The 24,696-nt window shown below is 45.7% G+C and overlaps 1 protein-coding gene across 2 annotated transcripts in view; it reads left to right on the top strand.

Annotated features, from left to right (window-relative positions):
• Positions 1 to 9,004: 9,004 nt before the first annotated feature.
• The window catches only part of TRIO (trio Rho guanine nucleotide exchange factor), a 165,151-nt gene continuing 149,459 nt past the window's right edge, over positions 9,005 to 24,696 (top strand). For both annotated transcript variants that reach the window (XM_026048555.1, XM_026048556.1), the window contains exons 1-5: positions 9,005 to 9,073; positions 14,397 to 14,511; positions 17,823 to 18,015; positions 18,731 to 19,243; positions 21,951 to 22,073. In XM_026048555.1, the coding sequence (XP_025904340.1) occupies positions 9,019 to 9,073; positions 14,397 to 14,511; positions 17,823 to 18,015; positions 18,731 to 19,243; positions 21,951 to 22,073 (999 nt within the window). In that variant the 5' untranslated portion in view covers positions 9,005 to 9,018. The remainder of the gene's footprint in view (positions 9,074 to 14,396; positions 14,512 to 17,822; positions 18,016 to 18,730; positions 19,244 to 21,950; positions 22,074 to 24,696) is intronic.

Here is a 24,696-nt window from a genome sequence, read left to right as displayed (position 1 = left end):
CCGTTAGGGGAACAGAGGAAAGTGGAGGCAAGAGATTAATCTCAATCTCATTATAGCAGCATAGCAGGAGCAAGTAAGTGGGGCTGCGTGTATATCACCCAGCCTTGGTTTAAGTCACCCAGCCTTGGTTTAAGTGAGCTTTGTGCTTCAGGAGCAGTGCTAAATGCAGCTCTGATGCCTTTGTCGTGGGAAGGAGAAGATCTTCTAGAACTGATTTAATGAATGTGGAATGGAACTTCCTTTAATTGTAACGATCTGCAAAATCCTTTCTGTTGTTGCTCAAGCCAATTAATTTTCAGAGCAAAATACAGTGCAGATCTTCTGTTTTTAATGGCGTTTGCTCAAGGAATCTGGTGGAGAGGCTTTTCCACAAGGAGGGCTCACAGGACGTGATCGCTGGTGGCTGCAGGGACGGGTCACTCGACTGGCCTCTCCTCGCAGGCCGTAGCGCGGGGCTCATGTGATGCCTCCCGTGGCCTGCACGCAGTGCAGCCTGCGCTGCCAGGCGCTCCAGCCTTTCTCCTTGGCTTTTTCCAGTCTCCAGTGGGCGTTTTGAGGCAGCAGGGCGCGTGCGCTGCGAGTACACACAGGCACCTGCTCGGATAAGACGAGCGCTCCGGCCTGACGTCATCCCAGCACCACCAGCGAGCGGGGAGGTTGGGCCCTCCCGGCCTCCTGCGGGATCCGCTTGCCCAGCCTCCTGCGGGATGCAGGGAGGGCGGGAGGGAGAGAGGTTGCTGCTGGCAACGGCTCCCTTATGGAAGTGAAACACAAGCTCCGGTTCCCTGCCCGCTGCGCCTGGCGCGCGCTCTCTTTTATTTTTGTGATCAAATCGGAGCAGGGCAAGTTTGATTTCAGCCAGCAGTGTATGCTAATCGGTGTTTTAAATATAATCTGCTTAATGAAAAAGATAGAATAGGAATGACGTGTAGGGAGAGGCTGGCTTGAGCTCCCCCCCAGCTTCATTTGTCCTCCTCTGCATGCTTCTAATGGCCACGCATCGGAAGCGAGGGGCTGTATGAAGCAAATGGCACAGCATTCTTTTTGTCTGTTGCCTGAATCAAAATACACCTGCCGTTTTTTACAGTGTGGCATGAAGAAGCATCTCTCCCTTTTTCCTCGCCTGTCTTTGATACGTGCCCTGTAACACAGTGTGGAAGCCAGGATCCATCCGACTTCTCCCATGCCTCGCTTGTATTAGGACCCGTGTTCTTCATAGCTGCAAACCAGCACAGTAGGAAGCTGGGAGGCAGATGCCGTGCACAGACGGCGCTCCTGGTAAATTTGCCTGCATTTTGTTGCAAACCTTTAGATTGACCACAGGTGAAATGTAAAAATTGTATAAATATCTGTGCATGTCACGTAGCTCATTGTGCCTTTTTTTGTTTGTTCTTTCTCCAGACAAACCTCCTTAAAGTGAGGAAGGTGTTAGGAAAATGTGCGGATATTAACAACAATAAGGAGGGAAACCAAGAAGTAAATAAAACTTATGAATGCCTAACCTCAGAGTCTACATGTAGTAGGAAGTCCAGAAGCAATACTTTAAACCGTGAGGGTTTGTGCAGCCTCTCTTTGACTTTTTTTTTAAGGGTTGATGGAAGTGTTTTTCCTATAGATGCTCAGGAGAAGACATTGCACAACAACTTTCAGTCTCTTTTACTGGGTTGATTTTCAGTGCCCTTGCTGTAGCTTGCGTCGCTGCTGAGTGCCAAGAGAGGTTTTTCCAGATGGTGGTTTGGAGCAAGAGCCAAAGGACATGATCTAAAATGTCAGGTTCCAGCTGTTGCTGAGCTGAAATTAGAAGCTACTACCTTTCACTTGCTCCGTGTTTTCAACAGGAAAAAGATTGCAGGACTTGTTGTTAGCACAACTGCATGTCATAACCCTCTTCAGTGGGAGATGAGCTGCTGCTCTGTTCCCTCCTGTGCTGTGTAGACCCATTAGCTGGGAGTGTCTGCAGAAGCAGTGAGCAAGGGAAGCATCTAATGGTGGGGAAAGCTGTGAGCACTCCTGGAGAAAGGACCTGCCACCTCGGCATGCAGGAGCCCCGTGGGAGGTGATGGAGCAGTTCCTGCCACAACTAACCTGCCCCCAAGAACAGTATCACTACAAAATATATATAATAACTCTAAGTACCTGTTACCCCATTAAAAGCAGAGGGATGAGTTCCTAAAGGATTGATTTAGGATTTGAGGGATTGTTAGGCTTTTATTCTTAATGTAGCGCTCAGAATTTTTTGTGATAGGTGTCTGAGGTAACTAGTTGTGCAGGAGTTTTTAACTGGAGAATAGCTTTCCAGACAGGACTGGTCACTCAGCTTTGTATTACATGTGTGGTTTCGTGTATAGTCCCTCTTGAGCATCTGCTATCAGCGATACTGGTAGCTTTTTCTTGTCCAATATCAATTGCATGTGTCACGGTTTCCCTTCACCTCCACCAGAAGCAGGCATGACTTAGTCAAGAGTGAGATGCTTCCCAGTGGCAGGACAAACCGCAGAACAGCTGTAAAAAGGAAAATAAAATCTGTTTTATTTAGTGATAACTGAAAGTGACAAACAGTGCAAGTAGTGTCAACAGCTAGAAACTTTCTAATAAATCTCATTTTCTTCCTTTGGGGCAATTTCTAGGCTGTCGGGGAAGTCCTAGTTGGTAATATTCAGTGCAGGCTTGGTACTCATGTGGAGGAGTTCATGAGAGTGCGTAGGATGGAAGGCAACGGAGAAAGAAGGAACGTTTCTCCGAGAGATTATGGTAAACTAAGGCTTTGGAGATATGTCATCTTGTAAGTGGATTTTTTGAGCCTAGCTAGACCTGGAGGACTCCAAAACATACTCTTGTTTTGCTTCTGGAATTGCTTAAAATTAAGGACAGGATTCTTATCCACCCATTTAACACGAGAACAGAAATCCTTTGCTTCAACTGGAACAAAATTGCAATGTTGCTTCCTGGATTGTATCCGCCTATATGTTGCATACTTGTTGTAGAGCTTCCATGAGTCAACTGTGGGCTTTAGGACCTGGTCTGAGCGAAAACATGAAGGAATAAAGGCTGAACACCAAGTTTACTAGGTCTGCTTAGTGATCTGCATGGGTGTACCTTATCTTTATCTCATTTGGTTCATTTGCAAAACTGCTGATAAGAGTTTCTCTCTATTAAAAAAAAGAAAAGCAAGAAAGGAAGTAAGGCATTAACCTATGCCATGCCAGCCACATTAATTTTATTACACTTGCTGTGTCTTTCTTCTTTTGTTTTTGTCTTTTTACTTTATTAGATCGCAGTTTCTCTTGAAGTGTATGTAAGATGACTTGACAGTCCAGGGAGTAGTAGCTCAGATTTCCGAAACTTATATTTGATATTCCTGATGTGAAACAGAGGGAATACCAAGGCCAGCACCATCTTCCACTCCTTTGGCCCAGGTGGTGGCCGGCTGCAACCATGAGCTTTGAGTAACTCCGTTCCCACACGAGGCAGTTTAACTCATCCTGGTGAATGCAGGCGGTGCTGAGAACTGCTGCCGCCCGCCCGGGCCGCGCCGCTGCCGCCCGCTGCCCTGTTTGCCCCGCGCCTGCTGCCCGGCTGGGGGGCTGCACGCCCGTGAGCAACAGTTGTGCCCCGCTGCGAACAGAAACTAAAGCTGCTGATTTATCCCAGGGGTCTTATTCTAGTTAATATTTATTTCAAACGACGACTAAGCTGAATCAGCCCAGTCATTTAACTCCCTGCCTCCTAGAGTTGGGACATTAACGTGGCAGCTCTGAATGCCTCCATCCCACCTCATATGTCTTAGAGCTCAGAGGGTGGTGATAAATGGGGCCGAGTCCAGTTGGAGGCCTGTGGCCAGTGGTGTCCCCCAGGGGTCAGTGCTGGGCCCAGTGCTGTTCAGCTTGTTCATCAATGACTTGGACGAGGGCACGGAATGCACCCTGAGCAAGTTTGCAGATGACACCAAGCTGGGTGGAGTGGCCGACACTCCAGAGGGCTGTGCTGCCATCCAGAGGGACCTGGGCAGGCTGGAGAGTTGGGCAGAGAGGAACCTCATGAGGTTCAATAAGGACAAGTGCAGGGTCCTGCACCTGGGGAGGAATAACCCCAGGCATCAGTACAGATTAGGGGTCGACCTGCTGGAAAGCACCTCCACGGAGAGGGACCTGGGAGTCCTGGTTGACACCAAGTTAACCATGAGTGAGCAGTGTGCCCTCGTGGCCAAGAAGGCCGATGGCATCCTGGCCTGCATCAGGAGGAGTGTTGCCAGCAGGTCAAGGGAGGTGATTCTGCCCCTCTACTCAGCTCTGGTGAGGCCGCACCTGGAGTACTGTGTTCAGTTCTGGGCTCCCCAGTATGAGAGGGACGTGGAGCTTCTGGAGAGGGTCCAGAGAAGGGCAACCAGGATGATTAAGGGAATGGAACATCTCTCGTATGAAGAGAGGCTGAGTGAGCTGGGCCTGTTTTCTCTGGAGAAGAGACGGCTCAGAGGGGATATGATTAATATGTATAAGTTCAGGAAGGGAGAATGCAGGGAGGAAGGGGACAGGCTGTTCTCACTGGTGGCCAGCGATAGGACAAGGGGTAATGGCCACAAGCTGAAGCATAAGAAGTTCCGTCTCCAGGTGAGGAGCAACTTCTTTACTGTGAGGGTGACAGAGCAGTGGAACAGGCTGTCCAGGGAGGTTGTGGAGTCTCCTACTCTGGAGGTCTTCAAAACCCGCCTGGATGCCACCCTGTGCCACATGCGGTAGGTGTGCCTGCTTGAGCAGGAAGGTTGGACTAGATGATCTGTAGAGGTCCCTTCCAACCTTAAATATTCTGTGAATCTGTCTTTTGGATTTTTCATTTTAATTTTATTTTTTATCATATCTCTTAGTAGAGCTCATGGAGTTTTGAGCAGAAGCCTCTGTGGGGCAGTTACTCCCTGAAAGAGGTTTCCCTGCTTCAAACTGGGGTGTCTGTCAAGAAGAGAGTGGGGATGAGAAGAGCAGTTTGGCAGCTGTGGCACTGGCGCATGGTGGCACGTGGTTGGCCCTTCGTGTGTTCAGAAGGATGCCTCGAGCACTGTCCTATCTTGGGATGACTCTCTTTTTCACCTGCAGCTGGGAAAGGGTCATGATTTTTGTGTTGACAAGTGAAAAGCAGCCAAGTTGATAAAGGTGTGAGGTTTCATACATTTGTTTTTCTCTCTGTCTTCTCAGGAAGCTTTTTCTAGCATTGTTTTAAGAAGTCCCCCAGGCAGTTGTGACAGCAGTGGGCCAGGGCTTCCTCAAGCTCTGCATGAGGAGTTCTTCTCACCTTGAGCTTCCCATTCGTTTCACCGTCTTGGAGTATCTTGTATTCCAGCTTGGCAATTCAGTTGCTAGCTTTAAAGATAGGTTTAAGGTAATTCTATCTGATGTCTTTAATCATGTAGCTTAGTAGCTGCTGAATACTGGAGTGCAAGATTAGCCCAGTTGCCTCGTTGCCGCCTGCAAAGGCTGTCCCCGTGTTGGCTGTTTGTGCAGCCTGGGTGTCGGGCTTGGCTGCTGAATTGTCTTGTTGGTGCTCTTGCCGTGACAGGCTCGCAGCATTTGGCTCCTGGGGAAAGGTTCAAGCAAGCCGGTTTGCTGAGGAACAGAGCCGCGTATAGGGATGCGGGGATTTGGGGGATGTGGTGCTTTTGCAGGGGGTCCTGCAGCCCGCCCTTGCTGTGGGGGGAGCTCTGCCCCTCTGCGGGCTGGAAAAGGCCCAGGCTCCCCAGGAGGGATGGGGCTGCCCAGGAGAGCTCTTCCCACAGCCCCTTCAGCTCGGCTCAATTAATACATTGCAGCACAGTGTCTTGCTTTCATACGGTGTGAAACAGAGGGTTGGTGCAGAGCAGAGGATTTGTTGAATTTGACCGGGGGAATCTTCCAGCTGAAGTTGCAGGGGGAGGGAGGACGTGTTGCATTTGCGGGTGTAAATTCCTTGCTTGATGCTGCGTGCAGTTGTATAAGGCTTAGATAATTCTCTTTTGCTGTTTGCGCCTTTTACAGACATCTAGCTGTGTGATGTATTTCAATCTAATGCCCTGTAATAAAAGGCTCTGCACTTTAGCAGGCATCTTGGGCTGATAAAACCTGGGACTGTGCGACTCTGGCAGCTTCATGGGGGGAGAATTATTCTCAGAGACAGAGATGGATGATTTGGTTTGTTCTGCGATGCAGCCTGTTCATACTGAGTGCTCATGTTCCTCATTGGAGCACATCCGTGTGTGCCACATGGGGGAACCGAAGGGTGGTCACTGCCTGTTGAGAAAGGTGTCGCTCATCTGCGTGTTCCTTTGGTTGGGGCTGGTAATATTGAGGGCGCTTTCCTTGCTGGCATGGAGACCAAAATCATCTCTGAAAGCGGCTGTGCTAGGGTTTGACTGAATTGGTTGCATGGCTTTAAAAATGACGGGCAGCAGCAGCGCTGTCGCTAAACCCGCGTGGCTGCGCGGGGACTACCGGCTGCTGCGGGGCACAGCGCGTGTCGCCCCGTCCCACATGTGACGCGGGCAGTGCCGCAGGCGGGCCCTGTGCCGCAGGCGGGCCCTGTGCCGCGCGAGGCCTGCCGCTGCCCAGCACGTCACCAGTGACGTCACCGATGACGTCACTGGTGACGTCGCCACGGCGCGAGCAAGCAGAGCCACGCGTGCCCCTGGCGTTGGAAAGCTGCCAGTGCCCCCCCTTCCCCTCCCCTCCCGCTCAAACCCTCCTGTCGCTAGCGTTTTGTGGGGCTGAGGCTCCAGCAGGAAGGCGGGCGCCCGGCCAGAGCCGCCTCCTGCGGCTGCCGCTCTGTAGCGAGGCAGGAGCGCGGCTCTCGTGCCTTTGCTGCGCCCTGCTCGCTCCCCAGCCTTCCCCGGCCAGCGGAATCCCCGCAAGCTGCCCGCCTAAGCCCTAGCACCCCAGCACGGGCACCAAAACAGGCCGTTCAGAGCAGCAGGAATACCCTAATCCAAGGCAGTGAGCTTAAGGATGCGCAGACCCAGAATGGGAGCCAGGCACTAATGGTTTTACTCGCGTGCTTGCCCTGAGCAGCCCCTTAGATAGTCAGAGAAATTGTAGCTCTGCCCTTCTTGCCGCTTGCAGGCCGCCAGCGATGACCCCGCTGTGGCGGCGCGGAGCTCCAGGGGTTGAAAGGCTCACAGGCCTCAGCCGTGCAGGAACGTCAGGGTCCCGGCTGCCTCTGGCCTCGCTGCTTTCTGCATGCCTTTTAACTGAGGAGAAAGTGTTTTCTGCCCCTGAATTTACTGTAAAGAAGAGAAATTATCACGGCTGGTATGAAAGCTGGGCGTGCTAAATTGGCATTAAGCTTACAGTGCGTAGCTCAAGGCACATTACAAAATTTTAGCTCTGCAAATGTGCTCTGTGTGCATTAACAGCCAACCAAAAGGCACATATTTTAAGATGGACAGAGCAGGTTGCTGTCACTTTAGGCAAGTTATTTAAGTTCAAGGTTTTCTTAAACTGTTGCTTATAGCTTCAGTCCCTACTGAATGTAGGCAGAAGGTTGTGCCCTGCTTGGTAAAAGCTGATAACCTTCTGCCCATAGTCTGGAGCAAGGGGCAGTGAGAGAGGTGGGTGCCTGCATGCTCTGGGTGCCTAACGGCCGGGGCGGTGTGAACAGGGGCCTGGGACCCTGCGCCAGGCTGGGCTGCAGCAGGTGCAAATGCAATGGGTAAAGCCGTAGTACCTGGTGCAGTGGGTTCCTGAGGAACCACTCTTGGGCCCTTGTCAGCTTTTTGAGAACATGCCTTAGTTTCAGCTCTGATTGTATTTTATGGTGTATCAAGAAAGCCAAGTGGGAACGTAGAGCATGGGTGGAAGAGGCTTGCTTTGGTTTGTGATTAATGGGGGTTGAGGCAGCAGCATGAGGTGCAGCTGAGTTACAGTGACCCGGGTGGCCCTTGTCTCGAGCTGCGTGCGTGGCACCTGAGCAGCGCCTGTAGGCTGCCACAGGCGACCTGGTCTCCTGCTTCGACGTTGTTTTCTTTGCACACTTTTCCTAACCTCTAAAGTAAAGCTCTTGCTGTAACCCTAGCAGTTTGTCTGACACCACTAAGTGTCTTGTATGTGTTTTGAGGGCAGTTGCTATGCCACCTCTCGGTCCTTCAGACTAAACAGTGTCAGTTGGTCTAGTCCCTTCTCATACCTCGTGCAAATACCTGGCTGCCTTCCAGCCTAGGTGCTCTGGTCAGTGCATCCAGGGGCTGTTTGGAAAGGCAATGCCCCTAACCAGAAATCAGACTGGCACCACAGCCTTAGTTCCTTTCTGGCTGGAGTAGAAGACCTGCTGAATGTTTTGCAGCTGATACCTGTATTTGCAAATGCTGCTTCTGGAGAGCACCAGTGAGGTATCCTGAGGTGCTGAGACAGAAGCGCCCAGTTGTGTGGGGAAGGGTCTGAGCCTGACACCAAGCATTAGAGTCCAGAGGAGGAGGAAGAGGAGAAGTGATGGTTGTGCTGTGGGAGGTCACTGGTGGAGTGGACATAAAATGTGCAGAGTGCAAAGGAGGGCTTCTGTCAGGCGACAGAAGAGGTGCAGAGCTGTATGTCTGAGTGCCCTGCTTATGGAAGAGGGATGAGGGCTCTTGTGTGTAAAGAACGTTCAACTTTGGGAACTGTCTGGTAGTTGCTCCAAAGGTCCTTACCTTGATACTGCTCTTCTGAGCTGGAAGGGGGTATGAGAGCTGAGTTTGCCGCCAACTGCAGTGGCAGTTGTCATGTGAAGTGGTCGTGAAGAAAAGGTCTAATTCCAGTGTCCTGCTTTACTCCGCGGAGGCTTGCTAACTGACTGTGCTAGTTGTGTTCAACTCTGATATATTTATTAATATATTTTAAGTTTACAGCATTTTTTGCATCCCTTTACTTTAAAGCTATCTTAATTCTTTTAAACAGAGTATTCGGATTACATTTCATATGTAAATGTTGTCCTATGTGTTCATTAAATGTGAAAGCAGAGCTTTTCTGATTTTTTGACTAATTACCTTTTCTGTTATGTGTTTCAGGGTTTCGCAAAAATGATGAAATGAAGGCTATGGAGGTATTGCCAATTTTAAAGGAAAAAGTTGCATACCTTTCAGGTAAGGTTACTTCCTTCTGTTATGTAATGCATCACTGTGCAATTAGTCACGGACAAAGTGATGTTTAAAAGTCTGTTAAAAAAAGAAACCATAAAAAATAGCTGAGACAGTTGGCTATTCCAAACAAACAGGTTGCCCCGTATAAAGTGTGTGAGCATTGTAGAGGATGTGTAATAGTGAAGGTATGTAATGGGTTGAATGCGGAATAGTTTACTAATTCCTTTTCCCTCTCCATGTCCTGCAAATCTAATAATATTGGATTATGTTATGAAAAGCCTTCTTTACTATTAGTTGCATTCCTTGTCTTATTTCTTATTTCTTATTTCCTTATCTCTTGGTGAGACGGAGCAGTACCAAAGCCATCATTGAGGTGGGAGAAACCTGTTTGTTACAGGGATGACTGTTGTGTGCATGTCCCGTAAGGTGTACTCCACATCTGCATGGCTAAACCAACAAAAATTAGATGCTCTCTCCAGCATATAACTTGCATTTGATTATTGCCTAATAAAGAATAACACAAAGGATTTAAAGTGGAGTTCAAATTAATGAATTTTATATTCTGTAACTTAGTAATTTTTCTTAAAGGATTGAGGTGCTTTTTCTTAAAAGCCCTATGAGGTGCTCTTTTATGTGAATGGGGTTTGAGTGTGCCATTCTGAAGTAAATATTCTGATACCTGTTGGCATTAGTCAACATCGGTCTCTGTCATCTTCAGTGACAACTGATTTAGAGGACAATCTCGTACCTAGAAGTGTTTTTAATAAATTGTCAAGAACTCTAGGAAAAAAAAAAACTCTCTTTATCTGTGAATATAAAACTTACAAAATGATCTCCTAAACTGTACTCTTGAAAAATTTGCTGTACAGGAATGCACCTGCAGTACGTCATCCTGTCCACTCTGCTGCGTGGAGCAGAGGGCTAGAGCAAAAGGATGGGTTTGTAAAGGTCTCAGCAACACTGACCGACTTAACAGGCTGCCCACAGCCAGTATCCCTGGTGCTGTGGAAAGGTCGTTTCTTCTGCTTATTATCTGTAATGCTGATGAAGGCTTGGCTAAAACTGTAGTTTGAGGAGGAAGAGGAGGGAAATGGGCCAGTTTGAGGGGTCTGAAGGATGCGTGGCAATTTTCTGATGTTAATTTATAACTACGTGATAGTTTCGAAGGGCTAATTCAAAGCATGTAAAGCAGCCTTCTCCAAAGGAAAAATGAATTTAGCTGAAGGTGATAGTTTGTGACCCAGAGCAGATGCGATGCAGGCAGGCAGAAGTGGCTGTCGACTTGCTGTTGTGGAGGCTGGACAGCAGAGTAGGCAGCAGTACTACAGAGTAGGCAGAGTACTACAGCGAGTGGGCAGCAGCGGGCAGCGTCACTGGCTGGAGCTTGTCTGCCAAAATAGGGGAAACTTGGTGCTCTCAAGGCAAGTGAGGCTCAAATGAGAGGAGATGCCTTAGTAATGAGAGTGGAATTTCTCTTTATTTTTCTAAATACTACTGGGACTGGAAATTAGAACTAGCAAGCCTTATATCTGGGAAGGCAAGGAAGACTTATTGGTTACTGACTTCAGAGGAAGTTTCCGAGGCTTTCAGTGTACCTCATTTGCTTTCTTCGAAAGTACAGCTTGTGCTCAATTATTTTGTATTAATATTTGTAAGTGCAATAACTGTTAAGCTCTGTACAAGTGGGACACATTTATTAGGGCAAAAATACTTTTCCTGAAAATGTTAGTGGCCCCATTAAACTTTGGACCTTCACAGATACTGCTCTAATTTGGGTGTTTTTCTTCTCCCTCATTTGTATTGGAGTTCTGGTAGGGCTGTTATGTGTTCACTGATGACTAAGGACCTCTTATGTAGAATTCAAGTATGACCATCACTGTGCAGAAAAGAAAGGCTTTTTTATAGAGCAGGAAATGCAAATAACAAGGACACTGAAAAAGTTACGGAGTGTTTTAAGATGCTTGGTATCCTTGAGCCCTTTCTTCCCAAAGTTAAGTGAATGAGGCAAACTGTGGAGCGGCGCGTTCCTCGTGGGGCTGTTAGGACACCAGCTCCCTGACCCTTTACACAACTCCAGCTTTCTTGAGCTTGTTGTGAGGAGACATGTTTGCAAGCGAGGTCGGTGCTGCTGGGGGTTGTGAGACTCCGAACTTCACCAGGCACCCGGGATCCCGCTGCGGCCGTTCTGCCTGCCCACTGCTTCCTACTGCTGCTCCAAACCGGGATATTCCTACCGGAGATGCCCCCAAGCTGCTCCTGAGGTTGTGTTTTGATCCAGTCAGAATTTTACTGTGTTTATTGAGTCAAAACTGTAGATAGCAGATAACCTTCCACAGGGATATTGCTGTTAGAATAACTGGGCTGTTTCATAACCTGTAGTTACAGAGGCCTTCCGTCTCCTGCACAAGGCCCCTGTGCCTCTTCCATCTTTGTTAGCCTGAGCTAGGCTGTAACACCCTAATAACTTTATGTCAGTCTGTCTTTTCCTAAATTCTTTTTGTTTGTGCATAGGCATAGATACATTTTAATATATATAGCATATATTTTTTGCACCATCTGAGCATTTCATCACTTTGAAAAGGCTTATTTATTTCAGCCGTTCCTTCTTCTCTATTCCAATTACAGGTCCAAAGTGACTCACTCTTTCTCCATTATCATGTTTTAGTGTAACCCTTTTCACTGAGCTGTTAGTGATATGTTTTCATGAACAGAGAGTGGATTTTTATAATCTTAGTAAATCTTGAGCTGTGCTCACCTGGAAGTGAATTCTGCCACCTTGTCTCTGCTGTCTGTGGAAAATAAGGAGAACTTTCAACTGCAGGTTGTACAACAAGTGAGGTGCACGTGAGACCTGTGGTCCAGATAGGTTATCTGGCCTTGTAAATGTCTGTGGGATCTTTGCGTGTCCTAAAACACTCTAATGTGACTGTGCTGCTCAAACTGCTGAAGAAGAGTAAATGAACAGCCACGGAGATGACAGCTGGAGTGACAGAGATGCGGTTTCTGGATGAGAAGGCAGCAACTGGGTTATTTTGCTGGCGCAGCAAGCTATGGGATGCAAATGCTTGGACACAGCTTCCTTGGAATGCCATGGCAGTTTTCTAGCATTGCTAATGAAGTGGTTCTCTAAGAAAATAAAACTTTAAAAGCTTCCTTGATCTGGCTTTCCACTGCCTGGCAGAAGCTTGGCTGCTTGCATGTAGTATCTCATCTGAAGCAGTAACAGTTTTGGAGGGCTTTTTCTACCAAGTGCAAAGTGGAGTCTGGGACAGCAATTTTCCTTCTCTTTTAGCCGGAGCTCATTACAGCAGAGATGCTCTTCTGTCTCCATAGGCTATCGCTTAATCCACGTGGAGCATCTCCTACAAGGTGCAATTGCCAGGGCTTCCTGGGAGGAATAGCACTGTGCTGTGTCCCGCCTTTCACAGAATGCAAAGTGTTCTTCAAGTGAGGGCGACAGAGCCCTGGCACAGGCTGCCCAGAGAGGTGGTGGAGATCTTTAAAACCCGCTTGGATGCAGCCCTGTGCCACATGTTCTAGGTGACCCTGCGTGAGCAGGGAGGTTGGACTAGATGACCTCTGAGGTCCCTTCCAACCTTAAGCATTCTGTGATTCTGTGATACCCCTACTTTGCTCCACGCAAAGCCCTTTGAGCCTGTGAGCAAAGGCCTTTCCTGAAGGCCTGCACCGCACGGCGCGTGCGGCTTGGGTGCCCTTTGTGGAGTGCTGGCAGGGCTGCCGTCAGTGCTGTGCACTAGACACCAGTGATCCACGTTGGCTGACTCGTGGGAGCTGATCAGCCCCTCGGATGACACATCTTGGCATAAACAGGGAGAGAATCCGTGTCACTGTGTGGGGGCTCTGTGTAAAAGACGAGGGGAAAAATGGAATTCCCGTTGAGGGAAGTAGCTTAATGTGCTTTTTGTCAGAGGCAAACAGGGCTTTGAGTTGAATAAAGGCTACTGTGAGACAGCAAATTCCCGCCTGATGCCTCCTAAGTGGCAATTTGCTGCTCCTGTTTGTGTGACACAGAGTCAGGAGCAAAGGAAATGAGTTAGTTGTGGGAAAAGGTCTAAAATAGCTTTTGATTTCACTACTGGAAAAATGATCAATTTTCTTCAGAAAAAATTTCTGAAGAAAAGATCCTAAGGATCTTTTCTGCTTTATTTGTCAATCTTGAGGTCTAGACCAAGACTGGACAATAGGCTCCTTTTAGTTAATCCCAAGGTTGTATAAATTTTCTCATTATCCATTTAGATGTGAAGTTAGCATGAAAAACTTTGTTTCCAGCGTGAAAATTTAGGAGCGTGCATTAGTAGAAATTCATTAGCAGAAATGTAAACAGCTTCCTTGAAAAATGGCTTTCCTTGTGATGTGTGTGCTGGTGGGAGCTAGTTGAGCTGGTACCAAAATTGCTATAAATAGTAACCCCTGGTTTGCAGTCCTTGGCCACAGGGGGAAGTGGCACGAGACAGCAGTTAATCTGTGGGGAAGTCGGGGAGGCTGCTCTGGCCTTCTCAGGTCACTTGGCCCCTACTAACGGGGATTTAAAAGGAGAACATGATTTGCAATGAGACAGAATTCAGAAAAGAGAGTAGAGCTTCTCTGGGGTTCCATGGGATAGGGGAGGGAACTGTCTACGTATCTGTGCTTGAAAATACATTCATGGAATTGGGCTTGCAGGAGTTTGTGCTAAATATGAAAGCTCTTGTATGAGTGTTGACAAAGAGCACCTGCTCATCTGAATTTAATGTGAAGGTCATTTTGCTTCAGTAAAGGTGACATTTTGCTGTCACTAGCAAGTGATTTGATATAAAATCATATCTTAATTCCCAACTGCACCTGCTTCTCAAGTTTTAGGCAATTTAACAAGTAAGTATGTTTAAGCAGAATGCAGAATGTTTAAGCAGAATGCTGCTGAAGCAATAAAATGATAATCAAGAGTCTTCACATCAAATCAGGAAAAAAATACAAACTAAATTCTTTGATGGTGTCCACTTAGTCATCTAATATATCCATTGGGTGTGAAATACTGTCCCTCTTGTCTAGAGGTAAGTCACATTGCTGGTCAACCTTGAATGATTGAAAGTGTAATGCTGTAGTGTAGTGATTTTATATGTCAACCTTTCTAACAGATACTTTCTTGCTGTAGGAGTTGTGACCACATGCTGATTGATACTCCTGAAATTCAGCTTTAAGCTGATCTCTAAATGGCAGTGTTGGTATTAAAGTTGAACAAGAGCTTAGGACATGGCTTTCCAAAAGCACTGGTTTTGTACCCAGAGCTGTGTTAGGCCATGGGCTTCTAACATGTGTGATTTTGCAGGTGGCAGAGATAAGCGCGGAGGCCCCATTCTCACCTTCCCGGCTCGGAGTAATCATGACAGAATACGACAAGAAGACCTGAGGAGACTGATTTCATACCTAGCCTGTATCCCTAGGTAAGTGGTGGTCACTTCATAAACTCTGAATCTTTGCAGTAAATGAAATACACTGGCCAGCTAGAACGCTGAGTGTCTTAAGAAAATAAGCGAGTTCAGACCAAGCTCAGGGAGTTACTGTTTTTAAAACTGCCTTTTGGAAAAGAGCTGACTAATTGGTGGGCCTGGAGAAGGGAGGCTGTTGGCAGACAGGTTGGTGTGCTTAAGTTAGAGGTTGGTTGTGTCCTGGGAACGGCACTGCAGTGTCACCCTGCTGTCACTGTGGTGACAGTGGTTGTGAACGCGTCTCGCAGGCTCTCAGTACATCGGTGATCAGGAAGATTGTGGCCATCGTTCCGTGTTCCTTGGCTGGATTGAGGTTAGCACAAATCTCTTCTTATTCCTGTCAGATGAGTTATGTCCTGATAGAGCACAGGAATAAAGAGGAGAAATGTAAGTAAAATTGCTTGCACAGATCTCAAACCTATGGAGGGATCTGTGATATTGTTATATTATCAACGAATTAAGTGATGAGTCACAATGTTCTGTTTTAACAAATCATCAACAATCAAATCTAGTGCCAGTGTAAGTATATTTAAAAAAAAAAAAGTGGTTCCCATCAAACTTTGTTACTAGTACTGACTGAACTAGGGGCAAAAATGAGTGTAATGTGTAAGATTTTTAGGTCTGTTTCTGTGCCAGTGTTTGGTGCAGGCTGGAACAGTTCTGATTATGCTTGTATATGTGTGCCTAGGACTCAAGAAGCATCATTATAGCTGGCAAAAATGCTTTGGACAGCATCCCTGTATGCAGTATGTTCCATATTTCTGTAATATGGAATATTTCTTTTTAGGCACTCTTTTTTCTGCATCTCACATGATCAGATGTCATTTTGAATTGACAAAAGAGCTTTCATAAAAATAACGTAATGCCATGTAGTTGAGAGTGTGCATGGCCTCTCCTGAGAGCAGGTTTTGATAATTAGATTATTCTATTTTTTTATTTCACCTTTAAGTGTAAGAGAGCTTTTTACTTATGTTTTTTTTTTCAATTAATCTGTTTTTGTTTTGGGAGGGAGTTGGGAAGGGAAAAAGACAAACTTCTTGAGATTGTTACCCCTGAAGTCATTTGAAATCACACTTTTGAGCCTTTGCAATGGAGTCTGGCTCTCTGAAGCGTCAGGTTAGCAGAGAAGCTAGCAACAGATAAACCACCAGCATCAGAATATTCCCAAGAATGTTTTAGAGAGAGGTATCTGGCAAAATACAATGGCGTTTTGTGGCAAAAGGTGTGTGTTAGTTTAGCATTGATGCATTTAAAATAACAAGTCAGTGCAGGTTTGCATAAAATGTCTGCAAGGGTGGTGAAATTTTGAGAACAAAAGAAGCTTTATTGAAAGCTGGGCTTCTTGGACCTGTTTTCTTAACAAGTCATCTCTTAGGAACTAAGAGATCCTAAGGGTCCTGGCGACTTGGCTGAGTTAAGACGCCCCAGTTGGTAGCAGCAGCCCCAGACAGCTGGGCTGTGGGCCGCCTCGCGCGCTGCCCTTCCGCACAGCTGACGGCTCAGAGGTAGCAGTTGCTTGGCAAGGAACCAAAGCACTTAAGGTAGATCTGCTCTCAGTTCTACTAACGTAACGATTTATTCCGTTAAACAACATAGCTGAGTTTTAAGTTGTTTTATGTTTTCTGGACCAAGTGGTAGTGTAGCTCGGGTTGACCTGGTGTGTGATGAGGCCTGGCTGAAGCCTCCAGGCACTATGTTTTTGGTGATCTTTAGGCACGAGGGGTCCGTGTCTTGTCAGATGGGTGGCGTGACGAGGGGCACGCGTGTGTCCCTGTGCCTGGTGAAGGGTATTTTGTCCATCCTGGGACATCCACGCTGGGGTGCGTGGCGCTCTCCGCGCAGAGGGTCCAGGCTGGACCTTAGGCTGGGATGGGCACGGAGGAGCACAGGGAGATGACACCACCTTGCCGGGGATCCTGAAAGTTCCGTAGCCCTTCAGTAACCGACGTGGCTTCGCTTTAAACAATAGTTATTCTTGCCCTCTCTTGGGAGGCTGTTAAGCTGCTTTGTTATTGCAGGTAGGGGCCTACGTGTCTTCTGAATTAGTCAGCCTTTATACATTTTTTTTCTGCTATTGTTGCTCTGCAGTTTAAATCCACAATAATGCTTTTTAGAAAGAGTGGTATTTCCATTGTGGCAGTCTTGTGGGCAGGCTGGGCAGCCAGCTTGTATAAACTCGTTTCCTAAACTGCCTTAGTTATTTTTTAAAACATCTTTTAAAAACTCTTCAAAGCAAATTGTATTCACATTTCTTCTAGGAGTCCCCTGCTTGAGTTACAGCTCATCTTTCTGTTATGAGGCAGTGTGACCGTTGGAAGTTCTCCCACGAAGCCTGCCTGCTTTCTGGGCACTCTAAAAACCTCGCACAGAAACTCCAAATTGCCTTTACCTTAGTCACATCCCTGAAAGTGAATCATGTACCCAAACCACAGATGTACGGTCCCTGTTTGGAAGGGTGATTCGTTGGTTTTGAGATGTTTTTTCCCCTGTCCATGTCAGCAGGGTCACGTAGCAGTTTTTCTGTTTTTAAACCAGCAGTGAACATCAAGTGTGCAAAAAGGTATTGATGGAGAGAGAGAGGAAAAAAAAGGAAGTTGGCACGCTTAGTAATGTTACTAGGAATTAGGAGTATAAGGGCTGTCCTCTGGACAGCAGAATGGAATTCAGTTTTTATAGAACCAGGTTAGTGTGTTTTTCTTCAGCAGACATAAAACTCTTATCCATGAACTGTCTACAGAATGGGCTTATTATGGAAGTAACTGTTGATACAGGTTTTTCCCCTCTGTGGAATCCTGCCCTTGATCTGATGATTCTCAGATCAAGGGGCAGGATTTCAGACCCAGGTTAGAAAGATGGGAAAGGAGTAGGTGACAGCAGCATGCAGACATTCGGGACATAGGAATATTGTCCTCAGTAGAATATGTTTGTTTTCTAGAGGCTCATTTGTAAATGAATTGCCTATCGCTGCTCCCGTAGGTTGAAGAAAGAGGAAAGGGGAATGTAAATAATGAAAGGAAGAGGTGATGGAAGCAGATTAGCAAGTCTGTGCCTGGTTTGAAGTCATCCCCCACAGAGGGCCTGACAGGGGAGAGGGAGCCGGGGAAGCAGCCTCCTGAGAGGTTTCTCACTGCCTTCATCAGGGCTGTTTGTGGGCGGCAGCTCAGCAGTGGTGCCACTCCAGGGTGCCACAGGTGGCTGTGGCCTGGGTCCGAGCTGGTAACATGTGCATACGAGGCTGCATAACCTCTTTCTGCTTCCCCCTGCAGCGAGGAGGTGTGCAAACGAGGATTCACCGTCATCGTGGATATGCGTGGATCAAAGTGGGACTCCATAAAGCCTCTGCTGAAGATTTTACAGGAATCCTTTCCCTGTTGTATTCATGTTGCACTGATAATCAAGCCAGACAACTTCTGGCAGAAACAGAGGACTAACTTTGGCAGCTCTAAGTTTGAATTTGAGGTAATTTCCCTTATGATATACTGGTTTATGTCTGTTTGGTGGTTTAAGTGTGCTTGCTTTGGAGCAGCAACTTGAGTAGTCACAGACTAACTACGCTCCTGCATGAAGGGAGTGTGGATGAGGCCAGTAGTACTACAGGGCATGGGGCTTCCCTCATGATTTAGATGCTTGTGCACATCGTTGTGTGCATGCTTTTTGTGAGCAGGAAAAGGAATTGGGAATACGCAGGCCTCCCTTCCCCAAAAGAAAAGTTAAAAGCTTAGCTATATAGTCACTTGGTCTACATTGTGGGAATGGTGCTGTCACCAATGACATGCAGAGGAAAGCAGCCAACTAAACCTGACTGTTGGCTTCCTGCTATCCAGAATATTAGTCAAAACTTAATCAAAATAGTAACTGAAAGAGCATTTGTTATTTATTTGTTATTTTCTTAGGTATGGTGGGATGAGAGAGAAATGCAAGTGATAATACGATTTATATGACTCTTGGGGTTAAAGCGTTTCTGGCATTTGGGGAAATGGTGGCTGGTCAGAATTGATATTGAGAAACAAACAAGAAAAGTTAAATCACAGGTACTTTATAAGCAAAGTGCTCAACTCCTAGGTACACCGGGGGGGAAAAAAAAGTTTGAAAGAAATTTTTAGTGAAAGCTTGAAAGAAATTTTCAAAATCTTTGCAATAGCAGCAATATTTTGTCTTTCTGTCTGTTTTTTAGACAAATATGGTGTCTCTGGAAGGCCTTACCAAAGTCGTTGACCCTTCTCAGCTAACCCCGGAGTTTGATGGCTGTTTGGAATACAACCATGAGGAATGGATAGAAATCAGAGTTGCCTTTGAGGACTACATTAGCAATGCAACCCACATGTTGTCCAGACTAGAGGAACTGCAAGATATATTGTCCAAAAAGGAAATGCCTCAGGACCTGGAAGGTGCTCGCAATATGATCGAGGAGCATTCCCAATTAAAAAAGAAAGTCATTAAGGCACCTATTGAGGACCTTGATGTGGAAGGACAGAAGCTGCTGCAGCGAATACAGAGCAGTGACAGCTTTCCCAAGAAGAACTCTGGGTCGGGCAACGCAGACCTACAGAACCTCTTACCCAAAGTATCCACCATGCTGGACAGGCTGCACTCAACACGACAGCATCTGCATCAGATGTGGCATGTGAGGAAACTGAAATTGGACCAATGCTTCCAGCTCAGGCTGTTTGAGCAGGATGCTGAGAAGGTGAGGGCCCGGGGAGGGGAGCTGTGTGGGCACCAGCCTTGTGTGCACCGAGCTGGGCTGCCTTGGAAGGAGTGCTCGGGAAAGCTGCAAGTAGTAAGTGTTGTCCTCAGAGCTGATCAGTATCTCTTTAATGAGAAAGAACATGTTTGTTTAGGAAGTTTTTCTGAGTCTTCTGGAATTGAGGGGGTGTGGTAGAAATTCCAAACTGCAAAGAATTCAATTTACTCTCCTTTAGCAACCTTTAAGGGTTCCTAAATGGCTTTCAGGCTTTTGCCTTACTAAGTTTTTGCTCCGGGTACCTTGGTGGACATAAAATGAAGATGAATGTTGTAGGTACAGATGATGAAGGGTTGCATCCATCTCCCTCCCTAGTCACCCTCAGGATTTGAGTGATAGGCAATTGACAGGGTCCCAAGAGGTTGACATGGGGAACTGCTTCGTTGACGTGAGATTTAGAGTCTGAGGCCAAAAGCTGATTTATCTTTTCTGACGTGCCTATATCATTAATAGGGGGACTGACCCATCTTGGAATGTTTCAGTTCAACAAGACCTGTCAAATTAGGCATGCCCTTGATGGTTATGGAATGGGAGGAACCACCATAGCTAACAGTGCACTGTTACATGAGCTCAAATAAAGTCTATCTTTCTATAGAAAGATTTTGCAATCATTTATTAGCCTGTGCCTATTATTAAAGAAAGATAGGATTTTTTTTTCCCCCCAGAGAGAATTAGTAACTAGACTAGCTGAGTCTCGTGGCAGATGTGGCTTCTGTCCTCTAGCAGTGCTTGTAAGTTTTGGGGAAGAGTAAAAATGGGCCCACAACACAGACTTCTCCTTCCTCTCTTCCCCTGAATTTTCCCATCCCCTGATCACTTCAGCTTAGGGACTTTCTTAACACTGCTCTTTTTAATGTTTCCTGCTGTCCTTGAATAAGAAGAAGCTCTAAATATTCTAAGTAAATGTTTAATGAATTTTACTATGGTTGAAAGCAGTAAGAGCAGGTAAAGAGGAAAATTTATCTTTATCTAAGGGGAAAAAAAAGCTGATGGTTCAGTGTTTTTTGTTTAAGCTCAACATGTTTTAGCAGCTTTTCAGCAACTTGCTCAATTATAGTATGAAGAAAAAACTGCATTGCTCACGTAAAGAACATGTATTTAAGTACTTAATTTACTCTTCCCTCTATTTTGGAAAAAAAAGTGCTAGACACCTCCAAATGGGTTTGAGAGCACCTTTTCTGTTGGAAATGGGTATAAATTTCAATGAAGGGTTATATAGTGTCCTAACTCATTTTTGCATTACTTTGAATTGCAGCACTTATTTCCCTTCATACATGAAATAAGATTTCCTAGCTCAGGTCTCCTTAATCACTTGATATCTACATGGTTTATTTGACTTTAGGGAGCTGATGAATCTTAGATGGAAAAAGAGTTTTTCATGGATCAAGAGAAGTAAATATGTCCACTTGGGGGACTTGCACAAGTCTTGGTGCAAGAAATCTGGGCTGCTGTAGCAGAAGACACGGCCAAGAAAGGGGAGTGGGTAGCCGGGGTTTACTGCCTTCTACAAGTGTCCATAGGGCACTTGCAGAGAAGACAGCACAGCTGAAAGATGAGAGGCAGAAGAAAGCAGCGGGGGAGGAATTCACAAAAAAAAAAAAAAAAAAAAAAAAAAAAAAAAAAAAAAAAAAAAAAAAAAAAAAAAAAAAAAAAAAAAAAAAAGGTAGTTAAGCAGTGGAGAAAGGTGGCCCAGAGAAGCTGCAAGATCTTCTTCCACTGAGATATGGAAATGTCACTGGATGGGACCCTGGGCTAATGATCAAACTTTGATGTGTGTGTCCATCAAGTGTCTTCTAAGAAATATTTCCAAATTCTAGGATTTTAAGAAGTGGGCCTGTTACAGGTTAATAACCTGCTTGTTTTGGGTTTATCCACATTCCCAGTCATGCTGTAACTGTGCCAGTTAACAGGTAGTAAGTCTTTGGAGCAGATATTTGAGGAGGATCATGAGCAAGGACAAAAATGGGGATTAACTTGGCCTCTTGCTGCATTACTTGTTTTATCTTTTTGTTTATGTAGTAGGCTTTGTCTTCCAGTGGTTCTGTTAACTTCCTAGCTAAACAACTACATTCATGATCGTTTTCAAAGGAGATCGCTTCTAAAATTTGTTAAATATAGAAGTACTTTATTTAAAACTGTCCTTAAATTTGTATAGGAAAAGGTTACCTGTGACACTGTACTCAAGTATAGTTTTTTAATTTGCTTAGCAATCAAAAATTTATTTGCAATTTTTTCGTGAACTTATGACTCAAAATCTGAACTTGTTGCTGAACAGCTTAATCAGCCAGTATCAAGTTAAATTTAATTTCCGTGAGTTGCCTTTTTCATTTGAAATTACCAACTCTGTGAGCTTGATAACTCAGATTTGTGCTTCAAGTGTGTGCAGTGTGGTTTGTTGGTTGATTTGTGTTGTTGTTGTAATGGAGTTGGTCAAGATTTAACACCTCAGCTGTTGGTTCTGAAAAGTCATATTTCAGCTAATCTATGAGATGGTTAAAATATACAGTGACCTTAGAAGGAACAAAAGTGTTAATTTTCATAGCCTTAAACTGTCTTCTGTGTACTGACAAGTGTCTTGTTACTTGTTGATGATTTCTTCTACTGCAAATTACTGATATGTATATATCTTCTCCTTAACATTTTCTTCTAGATGTTTGACTGGATCACCCACAACAAAGGTCTGTTCTTAAATAGCTACACAGAGATTGGAACGAGTCACCCGCACGCGATGGAGCTTCAGACACAGCACAATCACTTTGCCATGAACTGTATGGTAAGATTAGGCCTCACTTCACAACACCGACACGTTGCGCGTTTGCTCTTTGTTAGGGTCAAACTCACAAATCGTATCAGATTTCTTCATTGTAACTCGTGCTAATTTGTATTTGAGCGGTGAAAATTATACAGCCAAAAGGAGGAAAATGCAGAGATACTGTGACCGAACCACAAAATTGTTTGGAGTAATGGCAGCATTTTAGGATGACTTCAGGATTTCCGAAGTACAAACCTGGGGTGTCTGTTTGGTGCTAATGGAAGTTCTGCACATGGGTACTTACTACTGTTCTGTAACTAATGCCTGGCAAAGCAAGTTTTGTGTGTTTGAGTACTATTCTGTGCCTTTTTCATAACTTCAGGGAACTGTATGGAATAAGGACTTCAGAGCTGTTCATGGAATAAACTGACTCTGAGTTTTCAGAAGAGATTCCTGCAACTCGGGAAAAGTTCTCAGAAATATTGTGAAACAGATCTAACTAGATCAGTATCTAATACTGATACTAATAGCTTCCCCCCTCTCCCTTTTTATTTATTTACTTTGACACACTTGTCATTTCTGGCACAGTTTAAAAAAATGCCAAGTATGATTTTGAGGTGAGCTGTCAGTAGGCTGCAATTGAAAATTCAGCATGTAGTTAGCAGTGAGTACAAGTTGCTTACTGTGAATTTCGAGTGCCTTGTTTTGAACTTGGGGACTGAATTCTCAAGCACGTTCTAGGTCTTTTTCACTGAGAGGGCTGGAGGTGTCTAAGTCGCTTTGGCAGGCTAGGCTTAGGTCCAGTCCCTAGCTGTAAGCTCAGTGGAGAGGGATATCACACTTGTTAGTAGCTGATATCTTTTTGAGTCCAGGGCTGGGTATTAAGTTAAAATGTGGTAGAAACAAGCAGCTGTTGTGAGAGGGGCTTCTTGTAGGGCAGCGTGGTGTAACTGGCAAAGCCAACTGCTTCAGCTCTGCTTCTTGCGACCTTCCTGTGACTTACCCAGGCAGGGCTCGTGTCCAGTATTGCCAGAATTAAGGTACTGTGAAGAAAGTAGCGTTTCTGCAACTCCGCTATGCTGAAGGTGTTGGGGGCACAAATCAATTTGTTGTGAAGAGCCAAGTCTCAGCCTGTACAGTGATTTCTAGAAACATCCAGGGCACAGCTTATACCTGGGACAAGTCGTATAGTCCAAATACTGAGAGGGGATAAGCAACCTGCAGTTTTTCCAAGTATTTCTGTAGCATAGGCCCTATAAAATGTGTCCTTAGCACTAAGCAAAAATACACATTTGAGATGATCAACTTCTGATGTTGATTTGAGCAGTGTTCAGTTTTTCTACCCTTTTGGCAGGCAGAACTCAGGAATCTTATGTGAAGAGTGAAGGGAAAATTACCGAATGTCACATGAAAAAGTGACCTGAGCTGACTGAATTTTGGCAGGCACCAATTTTCGGTTGTTTAAATGGGAAAAAAATGAGGGCAGCATGAGCTCCTGAAGCACGTTCAGCTGCTCCCTGACCACTCTTGAGATGTGCCCTGTGCTGAACAGGCCGCTCACTGTTCCTGTCAGTCTAAGCTTTCAGTAATCAGAGTTGATTTAAGGTCTGCCGTGTGAATACTCAACGCTAGAGGTGGAATTTAGCTCGAATCCCTCTGTGTGGTTCATTCAATAGGATGGGGTAGAGGAAGGAGTGACAGCTGAGTATTAAGTCTATTATATACAGGAGGCTTTAAAGGCTTCCGCACTGTGGCCCTAATTGGACCCTCATATATTTTTCTTTCCAGGCAGTTTTCTTGGGCTGGCTTTAGTTGGGGAAAGTCTGTGCAAATGATAAATGTTGCCCAAGCAGCTACAAGCAGCCCCTTGCACTTGCTTGCAGCTTAAGGCTGGTGATTGATGGGGCAGCCACTTTTCTTGGGCGTCAGCTGCCCCCTTGGCTGTCCCACAGAATCCCAGACTGGTTGAGGTTGGAAGGGGCCTCTAGAGATCATCTGGGCCAACCCCACTGCTCCAGCAGAGACACAAGATCAAGCTCCTGCTCAAGCAGGACACAGTCCCTGGCCTTGGCGAGCACCGGCAGGGCCAGCTCCGCAGTGGCCCCTGCCACGTGTGGGCCAAGAAGAGCCATTGGCCTTGAGTGAGACACCAAAGTTGTGGTCTACCCTTCCAGGCTCAGGTGAGCCAGCTGGGTGTAAACCATTGTGAAAACTGTCTAATTTCTGTCATTGACAGGAGTTTGTTGCTTCTAAAGAGGCAAGTAGAATTTATGTAGAATTTCCTTTTTTCCAATAAAGTGGTGAGATGTTTAAGTAAAAGAAAAGGTGAAGGATGCATTGAGGGAAGAAACATAACGACATCTGCAGTAGCCTCACTAGCATATGATACGTTCCTGCATATTTAGTATTAGACTTGTGCTCTGCTTCTTGAAAGATAAGAATTAATATAATTCTTAAATATAATTTAACTTGAAGCTTCCATTAGTATATATTTTAGTATATGAAGTAATGCACACAGGTTTTCATTGCAGTGAAGCTCACCTGTGGAGAAGCTGGACAGGTGCAGAGGGGCACACTGAGAATGGGCACATATTTGGTTGCCATTACTTAACACAAACAGGTTGACACGACTTAGGGACTGCTG

This window comes from Nothoprocta perdicaria, unplaced genomic scaffold (assembly GCF_003342845.1).
Source record: "Nothoprocta perdicaria isolate Ctin4 unplaced genomic scaffold, notPer1 scaffold_55, whole genome shotgun sequence".
Lineage (NCBI taxonomy): Eukaryota > Metazoa > Chordata > Aves > Tinamiformes > Tinamidae > Nothoprocta > Nothoprocta perdicaria.
Note: the sequence above shows the minus strand (reverse complement) of the source record. Positions and strands in the feature narration are given on the sequence as shown.